The sequence below is a fragment of the Apus apus genome, chromosome 4, assembly GCF_020740795.1.
Source record: "Apus apus isolate bApuApu2 chromosome 4, bApuApu2.pri.cur, whole genome shotgun sequence".
Classification (NCBI taxonomy): Eukaryota; Metazoa; Chordata; class Aves; order Apodiformes; family Apodidae; genus Apus; species Apus apus.
In genome coordinates, this window is record NC_067285.1 from 75,830,005 (window position 1) to 75,851,875 (window position 21,871).

Below are 21,871 nucleotides of genomic sequence, written 5' to 3' on the forward strand. Positions count from 1 at the left end.
CGAGGCATGGAAAAAGCAAAGGGGCTGCCAGTCTGTCGGACGGTGGGCTGGCAGCACCGCCCAGCCCAGGCCACTGCCAGCTCTCAGGTAACTCCAGCGGGGACACCTTTGTGGTGGTGTTTACTGGCAAGGATCGAGTAGCTTTGCTCTAGTTTCTTCACCTTTGTGCTAAATCCTGTGAGGGCATCTGTGCTTCACAGCCCCAGGTGCAAAACTGTATTAATCACAGTGCACAGAGATGCAAATTTCTAACAAATTTCCATTGAGTTATTAATTGATGTTGAAGACACTCAGCAAAAAATTTGCCCTTGAGTTCAGCTTTAACATTTCTGCCTAGTGATTTATTAAAAAACACTTCATCTTGAGAGAGAATAATTACAAGTGTTCTACTAGTCTTGAGATAAGGAAAACTGAATTACAGGTTTCTCAGCCTGAGGTAGGTTGCCTTAGCAAGACCTTAGATACCATAGATCTTGGACTGAGAAGCCTTTATCTCTTCCCCAGTTTAAGAAACATTATTAGTTCTTTCTGAGTTGCGTATTAACCTTCCTTCTTGTTTTACAGTTTGCTTCTCACAGCTGTGGCAATTCTGGGAAGTTGTAATATGTTTGTTTATTGAGCTGTTCTTACTTGCAACCCCTCAGTCACTTAGTTGATGAAGTATTCTGTAAAAGAAGGGTGTGGGTTATTATAACTGTGCTTTTAACACTTCAATTATAACAACTGTTGTATTTCTTCTAGACCACTGCTAGCAAAACTGAAGGTGTATGAGCTTTTTCATTGCAATTCTACAGTTTCTTATGAGGAAAATCCTCAGATAAACTTTTTCAGAAACTTGGAAAAATTATGTTTGAGAAGCATTGACATTACTTAATTATTTCCCTTTGTGTGACAGGTAGGTCATCATGCAAAAAAAACATAGATCAGCTTAGCTATGTAAGATTTCTTTGCAAGTATTTTTACAAGCAAAATTAAACATGTTTGTGTGCTGAGGGAAAACAAAACCACAAAGCTATGTATGACATCAAACTACTGCAAGGCAGCAACCCAGTAGGTTTAAGCACAGGTGAAAAGATTTCTTTTTTTTTTTTTCTTTTTTTTTTTTTTTAACTTTCAGAAGTTAAAAAACCATCTGTTAGTGACTGAAAATAACTGGAGGGTTCTGTGGCAACCAGTTGAGGGGATTGTATCTGTCTCTGCCGCTTAAAGTAGAAGCAGCTCTTGAAGTTCCTTATTTGGAGTTTACAAACCTGTCTTTGACTTCAGGTCTTGGAAAGGAGATTGCTCATCTACTTGTATTTTATACTGTTGCTATTTAGAGTAAGATACAAAATAACAGGGACCATCACATAGGTTTTTTGCTTTCTCAGGTACGTACATAAAATACTAGGGTAAATACCAATGCTTGGGTTTATATTTTGTTTATATTTATCCCAATTAATAATGAAAATCTTTTGCACTGTGTAACATCTTCATCACATGGAATGGAAAAGTTGTACAACCAGAATAGCTTTATAGTTTGTGACATAAGGTTTTGCATGACTTGGGCTGACTAGTATTAGAAACTATTACTAATTAATATTTCTGTTGATGCAGTATGAATGTGGTGAGCATATTAGGCATAATATCCTTTGTGTGTTGTTATTAATTTTTAAGATTTACATGTAAATGCTAAATTACTACGTCATTGCATATTATTGAGTATGTTTTGCCTGAATCTTAGCAGAATGACATTGGGAAAATTTGCTGATGGCTTAACACAGCTGTATAATACTGTATCCTAATTAGTCTGTAAATTATGGTGAGTTACATTAACAGTTTGAGCCCCTAGGAATAAATTGCACACAGGTCTTTCATTTTCTAGGCAAATGTTTCTATCATGCTATACAAAAAGTAATAGGCATACCTGATTTACACAAATCACTGGTTCAAATGTATTCATAAAAGCTCAGTTCCTTAAAAAATTATCTCTGCAGGTGTCTCCAGGCAAATCTATTTTCTTTCTAGGAATGACAATTTAAACATGACTCCAGGAATCAGGATTTTCCAAACCCTCCCTCTAGAAAATGCTGAAGTTAGCCCAAGGCATTTTGTTACTATTTATATGCAGGCTATTTTTGGCTCCCATTCTAAGGTGGCCAGCTTATGCATTTAGTGGAGAGGCTGGTGCCTGACACTGGGCCTGGATTCTGCTCTGTGGGGTGACTGACTGAAAATTAGGTATACAGTGGTATGTATATGCTCTTATATGACCAACTCCTTTTTTGTGTACTGTTTTTAGCCTGGAATTTTTAGAATGATGATTCTGTTCTTATTTGACTCACTCAAACTACTGTAAAATTGCATGAAATAAAATCCTTTTTATTGATTTCATTGCAACACAGTAAGGATCCCAAGTCATAGGAATGGGGTTTGTATACATTGTGAAATAAGTAAGTACTCCTAATCCAACAGTGAATCTGTTGAAGCTCTGATTAGGGGACAGTAATTACTCATATGAATATGTAAAGAAATATACTATATTAACCACTGAAATAAAATGTGTGATACCAGCACTTGGTAAACACATAGAGATGGTCTGGGACTAATAGTGAGCTATCTGTCTCTTGTGAGCGTCTGTTACAAGAGTGGGTCTACTGTACTTCCTTTGTTACCAAGGAATAAACTTTAGTAAAAAATTAAAGGCAATACCTAGAAGACCTTGAGCTAAGAACAAGTACCAGCCCAAAAAATGAATTCAAATCAGAGAGCAGATAAATGGACATGGCAGAAGAGACAAATGTCTGTAACACCTTTTTGGAGCTACAATTTTTCCTATCTGCTCTAGAGAATTTGACTCCAAATAGGCTACCATCTGGCAGAAACAATCTTACCTACACATTATTTCCATTTGTAGAAATTGTGTGATAAAGTCTGTAGATTAAACCAGAAGTATTCATGATTACTTCTTCCTTTCACTAAGTGTGAAAGGAAATTATATGCCTTAAAAGACACAAGCGTGTTCTTGGACAGACATTTTTTCTTTCCTGAGACAAAACTCTCACAGGAGTTCTTAATGAGGTGAAAGGACTTCCTTAACAAAGCCAGAAAGGGATAGTTGACTGTGTAACTTATTACTCCCTACAAGGCTATTGAAACCAGAGATGCATTTTGATTGTTTCAGTGTTAATATATGTGCCAGAGTTGTGGGCCCTTTTTAAAGCATACATGTTTTCCAGGGCTTTTGTGTATAATTTCTGAGGGACATTCTTCTTTTCTGATGATAGGATCGCTTCCTTTGATATGTGAAAATTCAGTAGGTAAATTTATTTTTATAGTGTAGCATATGATTACAGAATAATAATTATCTGTTATTACAAAAATATGTACCATTTCTGTTGTTAACTCTAAAAATGTTAAGGATCTTTTCCAACCTAAATGATTCTATGGCTTTTTCTTTTACTGGAAGACTTTGAGGTACACAAGGAAGCTATCGGTTTGACATTACTTTTAGTAGAAAAAGCCAATTGTTTTATTTATTGTAATAAAAGTAGTTAATTTTGTTTAAAATTTAAAAGTATAGTAAGGAAAAATGCTGTAGAAATAAACAATTTTTCAAAATTTAGCTTTCACACACTTTGTTTTCTATGACCTGTGGAGTTAAGCCCTTTAGTCATGAGCAAAATTAACATTCTAAAATTCCAGATTCGTATTTCAAAACAGCCTAAAACACTGTGTTAAACACAACAAAAATTGCTCATTTAAGTGATTAAGTTCTGTGAATCTCTGAGTAGTAATTGCACAGATCTTTCTGCCACTTCCAGGCTTAATGCTGCTTCTACTGGAATTCCAGATAGCTGCAGTCTGCTGAAACATGAGTTCAGTTGCCAAATATAGATGAGTGGGGTAAGAATCATATAGTCACAGAAGGCAGATGGAACACACAGACCACAGTCCTGATGCTTACTGAGGACCAAGCAATCCTTAGTGAATAGCTGGAGCAACTTTAAACTTAATTAGATAAAGAAGAAAAAAAGCAACTTGACCTGCTGTTAATTACATTTGAGACTCTTCATATTGGTCTGTTCACTGTAAGGTCTGTTTTATATTTTTCTGGTTTCTATTTTCTGCTAAATTTAATTACTGTACTTTGGGGAGTCATTTTCCAGGATTTCAAAATTCAGAGGAAAAATGTGTGCATTTTTATTTTATCTTAGTAGATACATTTCTTCTTTCATATTGTTGCTTTGAACAGATTTGCTTTGGTTCATATTTTTTAAAGTAAAAATTTTTCATTGGACAGGTTCCACAAATTCAGTTTGTGTATACTTTTCCTGAAATGAGGCCTTTGATAGTCTATAGTTTTCCCCATTCTGTTATTTTTCTCTTGAATACCTTCATTTGATTAGTTATTTAAATGTTATCTGAGATTATTGTAATACAATACAGTTTGAATTTACTGTATTATTCCTTAGATCATCTATATTATTTTTTGCATAAATATATAAACAGCATAATATTAAAATGCTTGTTTAAATGTGAGCAATTTGTAGATATGTAGCAAACAGGAGCCCATAAATCATTTATAAACAATAATGCTGAAAGTATAGCTAAAAACTGGACATTGTATTTTATGTTTGTGTCTTCAAATGCCGTAGTATCTAGCTTTGCAGGTTACCTAATGAGTAATGATGAGGAAAACTGTTATAAATACATCATAGTCTAACTTGGAGAAGCTAAAATAGCATTAAAAATTCTAATTATGATCTTATATGCTACATGATCAAGTTAATGATACTTCACCTGCAGGTCATTGTGGTTGCAAGTTGCCCTAACACAGTGATTTTGTGTATTACAATGTGACTGAAAAAAAGTCTTTATACTGGAAGCTTCCATTCAGCTGTCTAAAGCTAGATATTTAAAACCATTTTTAGGCACCAGACTTTTCTTGCCAAGAAGGCTTATCAGCATTAGAAATTGTCAGTTACCAGCATGTTTGAATTCCTTGACTTTCTGTAAATACCCATCTACAGATTGATTTACCTAAATTTAGACACTGGGCTTTTAAAATTATAATATATGTAGCCATCATATTTTTCTAATGAGTAATGGAAGAGTATAAAACTGAGTATTAAGAGGAGATATGTTAATCTGAAACACACTCATATTAATCTCTGTGCTGGGTGGCTAGCAATAGGCTAAATTGTCCTTTGACCCGTACCCCACTGAAACACCAGAGCAGCTTGGTTTTGGAAGCCAGAGAAATTTGTCTGAGTATGTCATGTATCACTTTGAGACGTGAGCAAGCTCGGATCAAATTTAAATGAAGATATCATTTGGAACACATATATTTATGGGTTATCTAAATAGTAAGCTAGCACCTTTGTTCATGTGAATACAAAGTTTTACCAAATTATCAAAATGAAGGAGGCAGAAACTCTCCAGGTTCAGCCCTTGGTTCCCTGGCATTCCTCCAATTTATGCCTTAACAGCTGAGCCTGTAGAACAACTGTTTGCTTGCCTTCTCAGATTCATTCTTTAAAGCTGCTATGTGGTTGTCAATTATACTGTATACACTTTTTTAGCTTTTGTAGGCAAGAGATTGGCATGGTTGCTAAATTTTTTGCAATGTGAACACAGATAAAAGGAAAGAAAGGTGTAATCCCAGCAAAGAATAAGCCGATCACTGTATTCTACAGAAACATGTATGAAATCCTAAAATGCTTTTGTTCCCTTATACTTCACTTGAGTTGTATAATCTGTTGAGTTGTAATCTGTTGGCAAGACAAGCAGGCATATCAAGAGATGCGTATGCCAGGCCAAGAATTTCAATAATCTATCAGTCAGTTAATGACTCCGTGCTGGGTAAGCTCTTGTGAAGTGACTAAAGGTGATTGGAGTGTGCACAATCTGAAGTGAAATACATCCGAGTTCATCTCACAGCTGTCAAGCCACCTATCTATCAGGGGAGAAATACTGAGAAAATATTTTTTAAAATCTTGTGGAGAATTTATCTTACATAAATTTTCAGAAGAATTTAATTTTCAAAGGTAATTAAAAACATGCAACTTAATTAAAAGCTTTGCAGAAATAACGATTACTTTACGCCTGCAGTCTTGTGACCAGCAGGACAAATACATTTCAGTAAGGAGAGTTTTGGGCAGACTCTTCCTTTGGGAAAAGAGCAGTTTCCCTGATGTCTAGCTTCTTGCTGGCTTTACCGAGGCAGAGAATGCTCATCCTCATTCTAAAACAATGTGAGAAAACTGGAGGTGTATAGATGCTTCTGTACTTGGTGAAACTGGTGCCGAATATACATGATATAATTCTGTGGTACCAGATAACACAGAGGTTGTGAAATCTATTTCTTTTAGTGTTTTACTTTAGCACGTGCTAGTTTGATATTTCACTTATCACTGTTGAGAAAAGTGCTACTAAATTGATAAGTTAAAAACCTTAACAAAAGAAGTAAAATAATATTAAAGAAAGGATAACTTGGAATTTCTAATCCAAACATCCTTATATACACACTCCCATAATGTTTTCAACTAGAATGGTGTTTTGCTTTTGGATATTCCCCAAATCATCATGAGCCTAAAATCAGAAAATAAATAGGTGTAATAGTATCAATGTGAAATTACAAATTCCTCAGATTGGCCAGTGGAATTGAGCTTGTGCTAGGCAAGGTACAGATAAAGGATGTCTCCATAGTTCTGAAAAAAGATGCATGAAAAAAATTACACTTAATTTCCACCTAGATGATTTGCAGCCCCGGCCCATTCTTCTAGACACAAGACTTATATTCAGTATTTTATGCATTGTTGGGTTCTGCTCTTCCAGTTTTGTATCTATCTTATAGGACCCATGATATAATAGAGGTTTTTTTATTGACAAGTTGTTTTTTTATTAAGGAATTGTATTTGTGTCTTCCAGGATGCAAGACAGAAGCTGTGCCCAGGCATTGCCTCATTCTTTAGTGCTGAAGGAGGCTTACTGTGCAGAGAGAGGCACCAACAAGAGATATCCTGAAAATATGTCAGAAGCTTCATCCTACAATGACTTTTTCTTTGATTCCCTATCAGACACACAGAATGGGGAATTTTTGAATGAACTTTCTGCCTTCCTTACCCAGGAGGAGTTATGTAAGAGCATTGACATAGCTCAGGAGGCCATCACCAATTCCATGAAGGAATCAGAGGATCAGGGTGCAGCACAGGACTTTTCTCATTATTTCAACACCTCTCTTTCGAGCACTTCAGAAAATCCTTATTTAGGGGATACCAAACTGCATGAGCAAGATGCTTTACAGACACCTCAAGCAAGCTGCCTGACTTCATCTACCACAAGTCACATTTTCCCAGGGAATCAGAAAGAGCAATCCACCACACCTCAAACAGCAAGTAGTTTTGTCACAACTTCCAGGAGGCAAACAAGCACCTCACCTTCGCTAACTGCTAGTCCCAGCTTTATTAAAAGCCTAAAACATTTGGAGAAAGACAGTCCAGGTGTGCCTAAGACAAGACCAAAGTCTGAATTGGCATCCCAGGAAGAAGTTCCTTCCAGGAACAAGCTGTGTGACAAAGCTGCCACATTCATAGAGGAGTTGTCATCTCTATTTAGACAGGCAGCAAAAACAAGAGGCCGAAGTCCTGATGGGGACTCTTCTTCTCCAGACAGCGGATACCTGTCTCCTAAAAAAAACCAACCAAGTACCTCAGTGAACCAGGAGTTTGACAAGCCACATCAAGAGACTGAGCCTGAAGCAAAATTACCAGGGGTTCATCTGAATGGAGAACACTTTTCTGAAAGGAAGAACATCGATCAGAGTGAAATGGTCCTTTGCCACCCCTTCATCAACATGGAAGAGAATCAGTTTTCACCACCTCAATTCACTCAGAAGCTCCGGAGCCAGGAAGTTGCTGAAGGAAACAAAGTCCTGCTGGAATGCAGAGTTACTGGCAACCCAGTCCCTGATGTCAGGTAAGTGCATGCCTTTTAACTAAGTCACTGGATATCATAATCTTCTGACTGTGGAAGATACCTTAGGACAGGTATCACAGTGGACCTGCTTAGAGGTAATCCGTTCAGAACAGTGGCTCATGCAGTGGTTAGCAAGCACATGAAATAACAGATTCTGACCTCTTTAGTTATCTTAGAGCATTTCATTGTTTAGTGGTTGGGAAATGAAGTTCTACTGGATTCAAGAGCTTCATGGTGAAATTAAAAACAGAAGTGGCTCTAACAACATTCTGTGTGACTCTTACCTCATTAATCTATGTGAAAGAATTAATAATCTGCCCCTGAAGGGAATGTGTCAGGCAGTTGATACAGTTTTTTACTGTCAATTAATTAGAATGACTCTAAGTCCCATACCAATGGGATTTGGAGTCTGTACTATGAGATAACCAAAATCTAGCCAAATATCCTCTTGCATAAGACATTTCTACAAGATACTAAGATGGTCCCCATTTCAAAACTTCTTTTCATACTTCGTAGTGAAATGTATGTGCATTTGATTATTTTTTTTAATTACAAAGTAACAGCTATCTCAGTTCGTTTAAGTTCTTAATTAACAGGTACCTATAACAGCTATAAAAGCTACATTGACAATATCAGTTTTCCACTCTCTTTCTTTCCTTTTAAAGCTGCTATAAATTAAAGTAAACCAGCACTGCACAGTGTTTGCCAGTTCACAGGTCTGAGTCTTAATGCTAATAGGATTGCTTAACACACACAGAGGCAGATTAGACATCTAGTTTAATAGTTACTCACAACCTATTTTGGTGTCAAGTCAACTGAGCATATCTAATATCCTCAAAGGAAAATTTTGTCCAAAGAAATCGTGTTTGGACAGGATAGAATTTGTAGTTTCCCATTCAGAACTTCCTGTAAGGCTCTTTAGTTACATCTGAAGACTACACAAATGTAGTTCTCGATATGTCCTTAAAGGAACTTAGCAGTCACTTTCCTATAACACTTGTGCTTTAAATTTCTTCATATATTTTAATGTAAGTCTTTCAACACTTTGAAATTACTAATATTTTGCATCAAGTTACCCCTGATTCCTTGCAGATAGTCACATGTAGCCTTGCAGCTATGCAAACTTAGGAATTCATATCCATCAATAAATAGTGTCTTGATACAGACCATAACTGAACTTCTCCTTTGAAATAATTTTAACATATTTTTTAAGTCTGTAAATTTTGGTACAGGTTTGCAGAGGAAAACTGTCAGTTTGAAAGTTTCAGATATTTGTCAGCAAGATTTAAAAAGGACAGCTTTGAACTGTCGTATTACAGCTCTTTTTTCTTGTATATGCTTTTATTCCAAGGTGAAAAGTTACTTTCTAGAAAATATCTCCTGACAGTCTTGTATTCTGACTGTTGAAGACAACAGTATTGCCTTTATCCTTCTCTGAGTCTTCAAATATGATGTATCCCAGACAAGCTGAATATTGAGACACTGAAATTTGTACAGGGTCGAAAGATCATTTATAGAGACATCAAGTGCATTTAGTTGTTCTTGTATACAAAGTGAGAAAAGCTGTGCCTCATCACACTGAGTATACTGGTTATGTACTCAAGCTTAGATTGCCCTAAAGACTGAAGCCAACTGAACTTCTAAACCAAGACAGGCTGTGGATCTGAATATGCTAAACAAAGGAATTACATCATGAGTCTTGCCAACAGGTCAGAAAGCTTACCCCAAAATATAATTGTAATGCCTAAATTTTAATGCCTGTCAAGCCACGTGACAGCCATGTCATGCCATCAAGAGGAGTTGTTTGGTATTTTATTTTTTTTAAATATCTGCGGGGAAAAAACAACAAAACAAACCAAAACCCAAACAAAACAACAAACAAAAAAATAAAATCAAACAAAACCAAAAGAAAACAAGAACACCAAGAACCACAGTTATGGGTGCAAAAACCTTCTGGCTGTTTGTTCTCCTTCAGAATTTCATGAAGCATGAAAGAGGAATTGTACAAGTCACGCAATTATGACAGCCATATAATCATCCTCGTGTGTTTGTTCTCTTAGATTCTTCCTTCTCCCCCACTGAGATACTGCAGCTGGGCAGTGGTACTGATGTGGATACTAAAGCAGTACAAGCTGTTAATATCTAATAAACCTTTTGTTGTTGTTGGGCTAGGTAATATGAGAGCTAACCTACTGTTACTGATACTTCCGAGTTGTAAAATAGAGTACTAGCAAGAGACAGAGGGACCACCCTTAAGGAAAAAAAAATAAAAATACACTTTTCAGGTAATTTTACCCATCCGTAGGTTCTCATCAAATGAGACAGCAAATGTAATCACTGAGCAGAATAAGTCATAAGAAACATTGCTGACATAACAGTATATTATTTTAAAATCAAGTATAACTTTAAGTACTCTCCTCAGTATCAATTAATTTGTAGCTTTTGGTGTATTTCCCTTTCGGAAACTCGTAATTGTGCTATGATAATAGTCTGCAGATACAACCATTGCTGAATTGCAGCAAATATGCTTCATGCTAACTTCTCAGTCAGTAGAAAAGCTCCTTGTCAGTCAGTTTAATACACTTTTATGGTCCACCCTCAAATCGGTTTTATTTTATAATTATTCATAATTCTTCATGTGGCAGCAGCACAAAAAATTGTGTATAGACTTAAAGAAAAGATGTTACTTACGAACAAAAGAACATTGTTCCAAAGTTCCCACTTAAAAATACATTTCCCCTTAAGTCTCCGTTACATTGTGGATGTTCAAGAGAGGAAAAATATGGGAATTATACCTCAAAAACTGTTGTATTGGAAGTGAATACAATTTTGTTTCTGTAATGACGCTGTCTTGGCTGCAGAGGTCACTCGCACACAGCCCGGGCAAGGTTCTCGCAGGCTGGATTTCTTCTGAGGGCAGGGCCGCGGCCGGGGAAGTACAGAGCGGTTCAGCGATTGAGAGCTTGTTGAGGTGCCCTTGGAATAAATCCAAAGACTCATTCGGTGGCTAAGAGACTGTACTAACCGTGTAAGGACACAGCGAATACTTGCATACCGTTTGGGTGAGACTCCAAAATCCTGTCCCTGAATCCTGGGAAAAGGGCTTCTTTCTTTTAAAAGATAAGAGAGCATGCAGAAAAATTTGTAGTCCACTCAATAGGCAATAACAATATTAACTACAGGCCAGTCAGTCTCACCTCTGTGCCCAGCAAGATCATGGAGCAGATCCTGCTGACGGCTCTACTAAGGCATGTGGAAAATACGGAGCTGGTTGGTGGCAACCAACATGGTTTCTCTGAGGGCCAATCCTGCATGACGAATTTGGTGGCCTTTTACAATGGGGTCACAGCGTCGGTGGACAAGGGAAGAGCAATTGACATCATCTACCTGGACTAGTGCAAAGTGTTCGACACTGTCCTGTATGACATCATGGTCTGAAAACTGAAGGGTATGGATTTGATGAATGGACCACTCATTGGGTAAGGAATTGGCTGGTCACACTCAAAGAGTAGTGATCAACAGCTCAATGTCCAGATGCAGACCAGTGATGAGCGGCATTCCTCAGGGGTCAGTACTGTGACCAGTGCTGTTTGACGTATTTGGCAGTGTCATGGACAGTAGGATCAAGTGCACCCTCAGCAAGTTTGCTGACAGCACCACACTGTGTGGTGTGGTTGACATGCTGGAGGAAAGGGATGCCATCCAGAGGGACCTTGACAAGCTCAAGAGATGGGCCCGTGCCAATCTCATGAAGTTCAATAAGGCCAAGTGCAAGGTCCTGCATGTGGGTTGGAGCAACTCCAAGCACAAATACAGGTTGGGCAGAGAATGGATTCCGAACAGCCTTGAAGAGAAAGACCTAGGGGTGGTGGCCAATGAAAAGCTCAACATAAACAGGCAATGTGCACTTGCAGCTCAGAAAGCCAACTGGGTCCTGGTCTGCATCAGAAGAAGCATGGCCAGCAGGTCAAGGGAGGTGATTCTCTTCCTCTTCTCTGCACTCATGAGACCTCACCTGGAGTACTGTGTCCATTTCTGGAGCCCTCAACACAGGAAGCACGTACAGCTCTTGGAGCAAGTCCAGAGGAGAGCCACAAAGAGGATCCGAGGGCTGGAGCACCCCTCCTATGAAGACAGGCTGAGAGAGTTGGGGCTGTTCAGCTTGGAGAAGAGAAGGCTCTGGGGAGACTTTATAGCAGCCTTCCAGTACCTGAAGGGGGCCTACAGGAAAACTGCGGAGGGACTTCTTGCAATGGTGTGTAGTGACAGGACAAGAAGTAATGTTTTTAAACTGGAAGAGGATAGATTTAGGTTAGATATTAGGAATAAATTCTTTTCTATGAGTGTGCTGAGACACTGGAACAGGTTGCTCAGTGAGGATGACGATGATGCCCCCTCCCTGGAAGTGTCCAAGGCCAGGTTAGATGGGGCATTGAGCATCACGATCTAGTGTCCCTGCCCATGCAGGGGGGTTGGAACTAGATGATATTGACGGTCCCTTTCAAGCCAAACCACTTTATGGTTGTGTGATTAATAGGAGCTCCTATGATTAATAGGAACATTATATAATGTCACCTATGCACATCACTTCCCCTCTTTCTGGATCTGGAATCGAGTAAGGTATATCCTGAATATCCAGTAAACAGCTGGTATGCTGTATGGGTTTTGAATGTTGTTGCCATAAGAAGGGCCATAGAACAAGCTGAGCAGTTACCTGTTCTGTGAGGCATAAAAGCCAGCCACTTAGCAAACACAGAACACCTTCATCAGGAGATGCAAATAGGGTCATGAGGCAGGATTACCAGATTCTGCAGAAATGAGACTCTGTTTGTGCTATTTATTGTTGGTTTTGGGTTTTTTTCCCCAGAAAAGCCATTTTCAATAACAGAGCCACTGTTATTGACAGAGCCACTGTCCAAAATAATATTTTTGGAACTCTGTATGGTAAGTGAACGTAGAGAGCAACTGGGATTTTAATTTTTTTGTCTCAGCTGGAAATAAAATAACCAGAAGCCATAGTTCCTAAAGACTTCATGAAATAACAATAATTTGATGGTGACAAAAAAGCATTGACTAAATTGTTATTTTTTTTCCAGCAGCCAAGTTGTCCAGCCTAGTAATAAGCACAGCTACACTACTTAGAAAGAATCAAACACTGCTGGCCATGAGCTCTTCCTAGTGATCTACAGCAGAGCAAAAGGCCTTCAGAAGAAACTACTTAGTTATTTCTGACTGTTTAACATGTTATTGATTTTCTCTACATCCCATTTTATTTTGGATTCAAATAATCTTTATAACTGTCTTTCTTCCTTTTTCATAGCTTTTTAGGAGCGAAACTTTCCAAAGTCCTGAACTTATTCAAATTGGAGCTAGAATCCTGCTCTAACCTGCTGCCATTCTTATAAAGATAACAAGGTTGCAAAATCTTATTATAAGCAAAGAAAGCATAAAATGTAGTATAAGGGTAAGATTTATCTTGAAAAGCTTTGTGATTATGGAGACCTCTTAAATTTTAAGTTTCTTGGATGTTCATAGCTGCTTCATATAGAAAGTAACACTGTAAGTATTATGGTTGGAGTGACAAAACTTGGCTAAAGTAACTTCATTCTGCAAGAGCAAAGTAAGTAAACTTTGATGGAAGGACACACAACCGGAATCTCAGGGTTGAATTCCAGAAGAAACTAGCCCTGAAATTTCAGGAACCACTACATTTCCTCAAAATTCAATGCCTAGCTTACTATCAGCAGAAAATTAGATGGCTAACAAGAAAGGTTTTGTCACTGGTCAGAACTGTTAACATTGCTGAACAACACAGATTTCAACATAAGGCCTAGCAAAGTATTGGGTAGTTTGAGAACTTTCAGGATATGTGTCTTGTAGAGGATGTCTAAAACATATAGAATACAAGTTGAAACAGAAACTTTCTATACTGCTCTTCAAAACCATTGTATCAGTCAGCAGCTCTCTTTAAAAGTGCACCAGCAGTGCCATACTTCCAACACCCAGGTTAGCACTGAGCTAGAGAAAGCAAATCCCTGCTAGGAGTGACGTAGAGCTCTTCAGCATTTACCTCAATACCTGAATATTTAATCCCTTCTGAGGTCTACTAATTATCAAAGTATTTGCAGATGTTCACCCACATTCTATAGAAAAACAGGTATTGAAATGTTTAGCACAAAGTATATTCTCTTCCTTCTTAAACAGAAAAAAAAATTAAAAAAATTAAAAACATCACTTCCCATGTACTATGTGGCAAGAACAGGGCTTCTTTGCTATAAGAATCTATTTGCTCTCATTATAAATCTTTTCTTTGCATAAGTGTCATTTATCTAAATTTCACTGTAACAAGTACCCAGAATCCCTACCTGAAACATTACTTGCACATAATCCAGAACTGTTCTTAGAAAATATAGAAACAAACGCAAAGTACAATAGTCACATTTATAATAAAACTAAAACTACCTTGATTTCTACAGCTTCCCAAAACTAACCAAGTTTTGCAGCCCTTAAAAACTTTGAAGTCTAAAAACATGCAATGAACTATGTCTCCACCAACATCTTCCCATAATAAAAGAACTGATCACCCAGTACCCTAATCATACACAGCTGTAAAGAGCATTAGATGCCAGATTAAGTAATGCTTAACACAGATCTATGCAGCTGAGTGGAAATCCAGGTGTGCAATAGTGACTGAAGTGCCTAGACAACAGTTGGTAGATTTTTAAGTCTTGGGAACACAAAGGATGTCATAGATGCAGTTTATGTTTCTTTACTAGGCTTGATTTCAAGTAAGAAATCTGTGGTTTAGAGGTAGCATTTTATTTTGTTTCTTAAAGTAATTGTGTAGATTTTGTAGTTGTAATTAAACACCACTGCCTTGGTGGGAGGCACAGGTGTTCTAGTTCTATCATGGCAAGGCTTTAATACTACTGATTTATTATAAAATATGAGTAGATGTTTATGTATGTGTGTTAATAGAATGTATTTAATAATATCTTCTATAATCTTGGGTATCCTTTGTTGAAAAAAATCTTTCTTCTCACCTTTATATAAGCTCTTTAATAGTAATCTTCAGAACTGTTGCTTGTCCATTTGTAAAATCTTAACTATTCAGGTCAAAGTTTAGAACCACATGGTTCAGCTTCTGTTTTTCAAATATTTTGATAAGCTTAAATACATGCTTAAGTTATTCAAGATGGAAACTTTAGTGAAGCTAAATATGCTTCTTTAAAGTATTTGTTAATTCCATTCTTATTTGCTAGCCCAAGACAGAGGACGGGTCCAAGAACTAAACTTGCTATTGAACAGCGAGATGCTTAATGTGTCATAACAGCCTTCACTAGACTATAAGTATTATGGTAGCTACAGTGACTGCAGAAATTCTTTATAACAAATTAAAATGATTAGTATGTGCTCTATGTGACTGGAGTATCTATGTGACATCTGTCACAAGAATATTTTTTTTCTTACTCCTTGTGATTTCTTTGTTGTGTTTGTTGGTTGTTTTTTTTTTCTTCATGTACAAGTCAAAATAATAGCCATTTGCAGTCTTAACCTTACTGTTCTTTTAGCCCTCCTTCCTTTCTCATTTATTTTCTTTTATACTCTTGGTTTATTGAACCGTGGTATGTTACTTATGTCTTGAATTTTGTTTATTTGCTTTTTCTGGTTTAGCACAAGTCCTGTCCATCTCCAGACATCCCTGGAGTTCCAGTTTTCTTCAGAGCAGATCTGGAATGTAACAATGAAAGTCACCTCAGTGACTTGTGAAACTGTTTCTTTATTCTGTTTGTCTTAGAACAGTGTTCTCAACTAGTGGGCTTTATATGGGAAGCAAGGGTTTATATAATTAATCTCTTGCAGTGGCTACCTGTAGCAATTTGTAACCTGTTTTAGGTAAATAACATGTTTGTTATTCATCATTGCACTGCTTGAAAAAGCTTTTGGAGACTCTTGTAGTATATGATAATCAAATGTTCTGCTTGGATGGAGCTTTTTGTGTCTTGCTTTATTGTCTAAAGCCACAGAGTACAATATTTAAAATGGATACCTGGAGAACCAGACTTTTTCCTAGGTGAAATGATCTTTACAAGTCCAGATTGTGATAACAGGATAATTTATGGAAATCTTACAAAATAGATTGCTGATTTTAGCATAACTAAGGCCAGGAAGTCCATTGTTGTTACAAAATGAATATTCAAAGATCTAAACTCAAGAATGTGTGTGTGGCTGAAGAGGACATGGACTGTTTGCTTTTTTTGTTTGTTTCCTAAAAGCCCAAAGGAGGAGTTGGGGAACACTGGGGTTATTCTTCCATTTCATGTATTTCTTTTCTCTGTAGAACAGTTTTGAGCATACAATGCATGCTTTTCCTCATCTTTCTTATACAGGCTCCGTGCACCACCAGTCTCTGTTTCTTCAAAGTTTAGTGTTTTTCATGAACACTGAAATTTTTTCATAGTTTTTGTTTTCGAAAATTGCATACTTTATGTTTGGTTTTCTATCCTGAAAATAGGAAGTACACAGCCTGTTAGGTAAATGAAGGTGGATGTTATAAGAGGCAATTGTAAAAACAGTGGGACAGTTGTTGAAACAAGGACTGCTCTTTCAAATAGGAAGAGAATTACCTCTCAGTTACTTATTTTTCTCGATCTAATTGTGAATACCAATATCTCTGTTTTGGTGTATTTTTGATTACATTACTGAAAGTTTAAAGGAATCTCTGTTCACTTCTTTGTTCTTTTTTTCTGCTTCCTCTGTCTCTCCGTAAAAGAATACAGAGCTAAAGTTCCTTGCTAATACCCCATAAATAAATAATTTATGAACTAGTATTTATAAAAAGACTGAAAGGTTAGATGAGAATTCTGTCAAAGTACATTTTAAACTGATTCTGTACTTGATGGCTAATGTTAAAAGCTTAAAAGCAAATTTTAAAAAATTAGTCTTCTAAAATAAGAAAAATGATGCTGCTATCTCACAATGGAATATGAGTATGTGAAGTGCTTTCGCCTTTTATTTACGTAGGGAATGAATGAGACTTGGATGAACTCTGAAATAATAAGGTACCACATGTCTCCAGAAAACTCTTTCTCTACCATAGCTTTGTCCATGTTAGATGTTTTTAGTTTAAAAACTAAGCTGAATTGAAGTAGTTTTAAGATACAGATTTCCAACAGAAGTGGTGCTGAAACAGGGCCAGCGGCAGTATTCCAAGAGGCCGCTTTTACTTCATGCTTCAGCATTTATTTGTATAAATTTTATATACTGTCTCTGGGCCTTTCCACTATTCTGCTAAGCAACAGCAGCCAAGAAGTCTGATGGTGAGGAAATACATTAGCAATCTGCTTGTCATGGACAGATTGAAAGTACTGATCTGTGAAAATGAAAACTGAATCTAGATGTTAAGTAGAACAGAAATGGGAAAGAACTCTCATGTCTTAGGAATGGACTATTTTATCTGTACTGAAATGTGAAGAGAGATGGAGTGGTGAGGCTTTTCATAGAGAGGAGTATTTGGAGTCAGTAAGTTCTGGCATCATTACTTATCGATATTCAACAGGTATGCAGTGCTATTGCAAATCCTTTTTAAAATATTATGCTTAATATTCTTAGACATGTTTGCTCATTTGCCTAAAGGCAATACCTCATCTTGGATTGTTTAAATTTCTTAAGGGTAATTACAGCAGTTTAATAATGTTACTTAAACAGGACATACCTTAGTAAGATACCATATGTTGCTTTATAAATTAAGTAAATACAATTATCAATTCAAAACTTGATGCTTTAAACATTCTTTCCTAAGAAAAAACTTTGTTATGTCTGAAATATGCCCTACAAATGGGTTTTTGACAATGTGAAAGCTAACTTTAGAGACGTGGATGATGAAATTAAACAAATAGGACTTTTCTGCAAACATTCATAGCTGATGAGTGAAAATCTTCAGTTCATACAAGCAAATTAGAGATGGCAGGACTTTGAGGGAGGTAGAGAAGGCTATGGACTAAAACCTTGTAACAGACCAAACATAGAAGAAACATTGTTAAACAGTAGTAAAAATGTAGCTTATTTTGTTAGTTCTAGAACCCATCTGGAAAGTCAGTTCTTTCTAACAAGCCTTAGAGTTTGATAGGGCTCTGTTATTTGAAGTGTAAACATGGATCATTTAATAGGCAGTGGGCTTACCCTTTAAGCCCATGCAAAGTTAAAGGTATGAGTGAAAGAATTTCTCTTGCCTACCTACTCCCTGATGCATATGAAAATAAAGAGTAAGTCCTTCACATGATATCTGTATTTCCTTATTCGAGTACAGAGATGTAAAGTGAACAGAAAAGTCAAGGAATTAGTGGTGTATTGTTTTTATACCTTGTACAATTGTGCTCACATTTTGAGATGGGTTGTGCAAGAACAGCTGTAAATAGACCTGTTATTTCTGTGAACCCTCTGAAAATCTTCCTTTCAGTGAAATCCATCACTGATCAACAGTGAGGCTTGCAGAATGAAAGAAATTAAAATCCTGGGTAGCTTTTTAAAGCATGTAGGAGGGAGGTTCAAGGGATATAATAATTTAAGAAGTCTTGCTTTTGCTTTAGGTAGAACTTTGCATTTTATATTATCACGAGTTCTCACATTCCACATGGTTTTGGTTTGGGTTTTTTTACACTTTTGGATGTAGAAAACATTGCCTACATTTAGGTAGGGAAGAGACAGCATTTCTTTTAAGACAGTAAAATGAACTGAATTAGGAAGTTTAGCTTTTAACAGAATAAACCTTCACTGAGGTGTTTCCCCCTTGGACACTTAAGTGCTTTTTAGCTTTTGTCTTCTAGAAAACTTTTACATGAATTAATGTAAGACACGTACTTGCTACTTTGTGCCCCTGTCAGTTGCCTCATGTGAGGTGACTCACAAATGGAGAACTGATCAGTAGGAACAGTGAAAAACTAAAAACAACTGAAATACTAGGGGACTTCCTTTAGTGTTGTAAATTTGACTCAGTACAACATGTTTCTGGAAATTAGGAAATGATCAGACTTCTTAAATATATACGTAGGTAGTCTGGGTAGAGAAGACATTCTTTTATTAAATAAATCAGGAAGGATAATCTATCTATATTATTTCACCTGTATATAAAAAGATTGCTTTAAGTTGCAGAAGGGAAAAATGCAAATACATAAGTATCTTATCTGATGTACTGAAGTCTTGCATGTCAAAGTGCTTATAATAGACCAGTCACCAAGAACTTTATTTTCCTTAAGTAGTACACTACAGTTAATGTGATACTACTCAGTATAGATGAGTATATAACTCAAGACTAGGAGCACTGTGAACTCAAATAGGTTGGACTTCGTATGGGAAAGGGTAATAAGTTTATGCTTGGGGGTTGGAGGTAATTAGCAGGTAGACTCACTCCTAAAACACTGGGGTTTTTTCAGCTACCTGCAGGTCAAAGCAAGTAGAGGACTAAAATTTTTGTACAACGAGTTTGTTATGAAGTCATGTTTCTGTTAGTCTAACACCAACATGCTGTTTCAAATCAAAGTGATTCATTGTTCCATCTTATTAGTAATGTATACTTGCAGAGTATGCATGCATTCATGTTATAAAAAAAATTAATACTTCGTACTTATTGAGTGCCTTTTATTTGAGCATTTCAGCGCTTTATAAACAGCTTGTATAATGTGTGAACAGTTTTTGTTTATCTCCTTTTATTTGATAAGGTTGTGCTTTTCAGGTGGCCAAGGGAAAAATATTAGACAAATAGAATCCATCTCTCATTTAGGGTACAATTGACAACTACACATCGCTCACTACCTATCAGTTCTTTCAATATCACAGAAAATATGGCCACTAAGATAACAAATGGCCCAACAGTAAATCATTGCTTGTGGAAAGGCCACTGAAAGATTTGCCCTGTGAGTAGCTGAAGCATATATTTAATGGAATTGACATGAACTGAAGGCCTTCTACACCCATAGACTAGTCTTGACAAGTGCAAGTTGATAACCATCTTCATAGAATACTCTAACACTTGGCCACAACCTGGCATGCTTAGCATTTTGTTCTTCCACTGTTTTTTTCACTGTGACATACTAGTAAAATGGATAAAGTATTAGTACACTGGTAACTAGGGGCCAGGTGTAGCATCAGGTGCTATCAGAACCTATTATCCTTTGTATATGATTTCCGGATAGCTGATTCTTATAGGGAAGGTGGGTCTTTTAAGTTGTGTCCCTTTTATGACAGCTTTGCTTTTAAGAGACAGGAAGAAGAAAACACCCTAAAAACCTAGGAGTTGAAGAACACTTCTTCATGCAGGAAAACTACTTATATTTAAATAAACTTTTACAAGTGTGCTGAGTGCAATATTCACACAGTTTCCTCCTGGGAATAAGAGAGCAAAGTAGAACCCAGTTCAACAAAAACAAATTCCCTGTTGAATAGTTTAAAGCTACATTCACTTAACCAAAATGGGGCCAGTTACAATACAATAGTATTATCTTAAATAGCTGCAATATCAATACAGATAATTCTGGGTCTTTCTTTTGTGTGTAGGCATGAGTTCCTATTCGTTGTCAAGTTAGACAACATTGCAAAAACAGATAGTGTTATTGGGTAAATAAATGTTTTCAGGTCTAAAACAAACTATCATTGTGTGATGTATAGAAAGAAGAAAAGGGGGGGGTTGTTAGGTTTTTAAGGTAGAATTGTTTGCAGTAACTCATTGCTACAGCTGAATATATTACATGCCTCTGTTGGACTGTGCAGGCTGTGAGTGGGCACAGAGATATTATTTGTAATACCATGTTTAAGCCCAGAAATCAAATAGAAACCTGGCAGTTATCCATAGTTAAAGCTTGAATGTGAACTGACTTTGTTTCCACCTATTTCCCTAAAAAAACCCCAGGTTATTTAAACAAAGACAATGCATAAGTGTATTGACATGCTTATAATCAGCTAAAACATAGTTGTGGATAAAAAGAAGCAATACAATAGGTATAGCTTGAGTTATGTAAGTTATTGTTTTATAAATTTTAAAGTGTTTGAAGTGTTATTGTTCAGTACAGGCTGATTAAAAAATGTGCTGGTTCAGAATTCTTATTCCAGTATCAGATGTCCCAATTAGTAGAATGCAAAGCTCATCAAAACCTTTTCCGATTTGCTCCCTTCTTCCTGGGAAATGTGAATCTGAATGTAAATAATTGTTGAACTAGTGAGTTCAGAAAATAGCAGGAATTAAAATATGTTCTAATTAAATTAAATTAACAAACACAATGTTACGTGTAGAAGTGGCCTTTGATTTTTCCTATTCTCAAGATACAAAAAAAATTTTCTCCTGTTAAATGCTTATTGGCAAATTTCATTCTTAGTTCCATTTAGATCTCTTCACTTAGAATTGTCTATTTTTAAATGGTAGAAACTTACATTAAGATAACTGACATAGCTATTTATCAAGGGGTCTGTTTAGAAGCAGCATGAACCAAAGCCTTTTAAAACCTGCAATGACCAATTGATATGTGCCTCAAGTAGATAAATTAAAGTTACTAAGGATAACAGTGGGTTTTTAAAAGGCAAAAAATCCTCCAGGGAAATTCTTATTTAGAACTGAAGAAATTAAGAAAAAGTGGAGAAATATAACTGTTTTTTAAGGGTCTGGCTTAATTCTGAATTACTAATACACAGAAAACTTGATTCTCACAGTTGCTGCATGGAGAGTCCTCAGAAAGTCAATTCCATTAAAATCAATAAATGAGATGTATGTTCCTGAATTCTTTGAGTTCTCTCATGCATGACTGATTTTTATACCATGTATAATATTTCATAGTTGAAGATTGTTATTATATTCCAAACTGATTTTTTAAAAATGAAGAAATAATCTCAATTTCTGTTTCTGTACTTTAACAGATTTCTTAAT

The 21,871-nt window shown here is 36.5% G+C and overlaps 1 protein-coding gene across 6 annotated transcripts in view; it reads left to right on the plus strand.

Annotated features, from left to right (window-relative positions):
* Positions 1-2,163: 2,163 nt before the first annotated feature.
* PALLD (palladin, cytoskeletal associated protein) overlaps positions 2,164-21,871 on the plus strand; it is a 201,728-nt gene continuing 182,020 nt past the window's right edge. For 4 of the 6 annotated variants that reach the window (XM_051616441.1, XM_051616446.1, XM_051616444.1 and 1 more), the window contains exons 1-2: positions 3,924-4,075; positions 6,913-7,959. In XM_051616441.1, the coding sequence (XP_051472401.1) occupies positions 6,914-7,959 (1,046 nt within the window). In that variant the 5' untranslated portion in view covers positions 3,924-4,075; position 6,913. Of the gene's footprint in view, positions 2,231-3,923; positions 4,076-6,912; positions 7,960-21,871 lie in introns of those variants that run through there. The other 2 variants (XM_051616443.1, XM_051616442.1) reach the window with 2 other exon arrangements.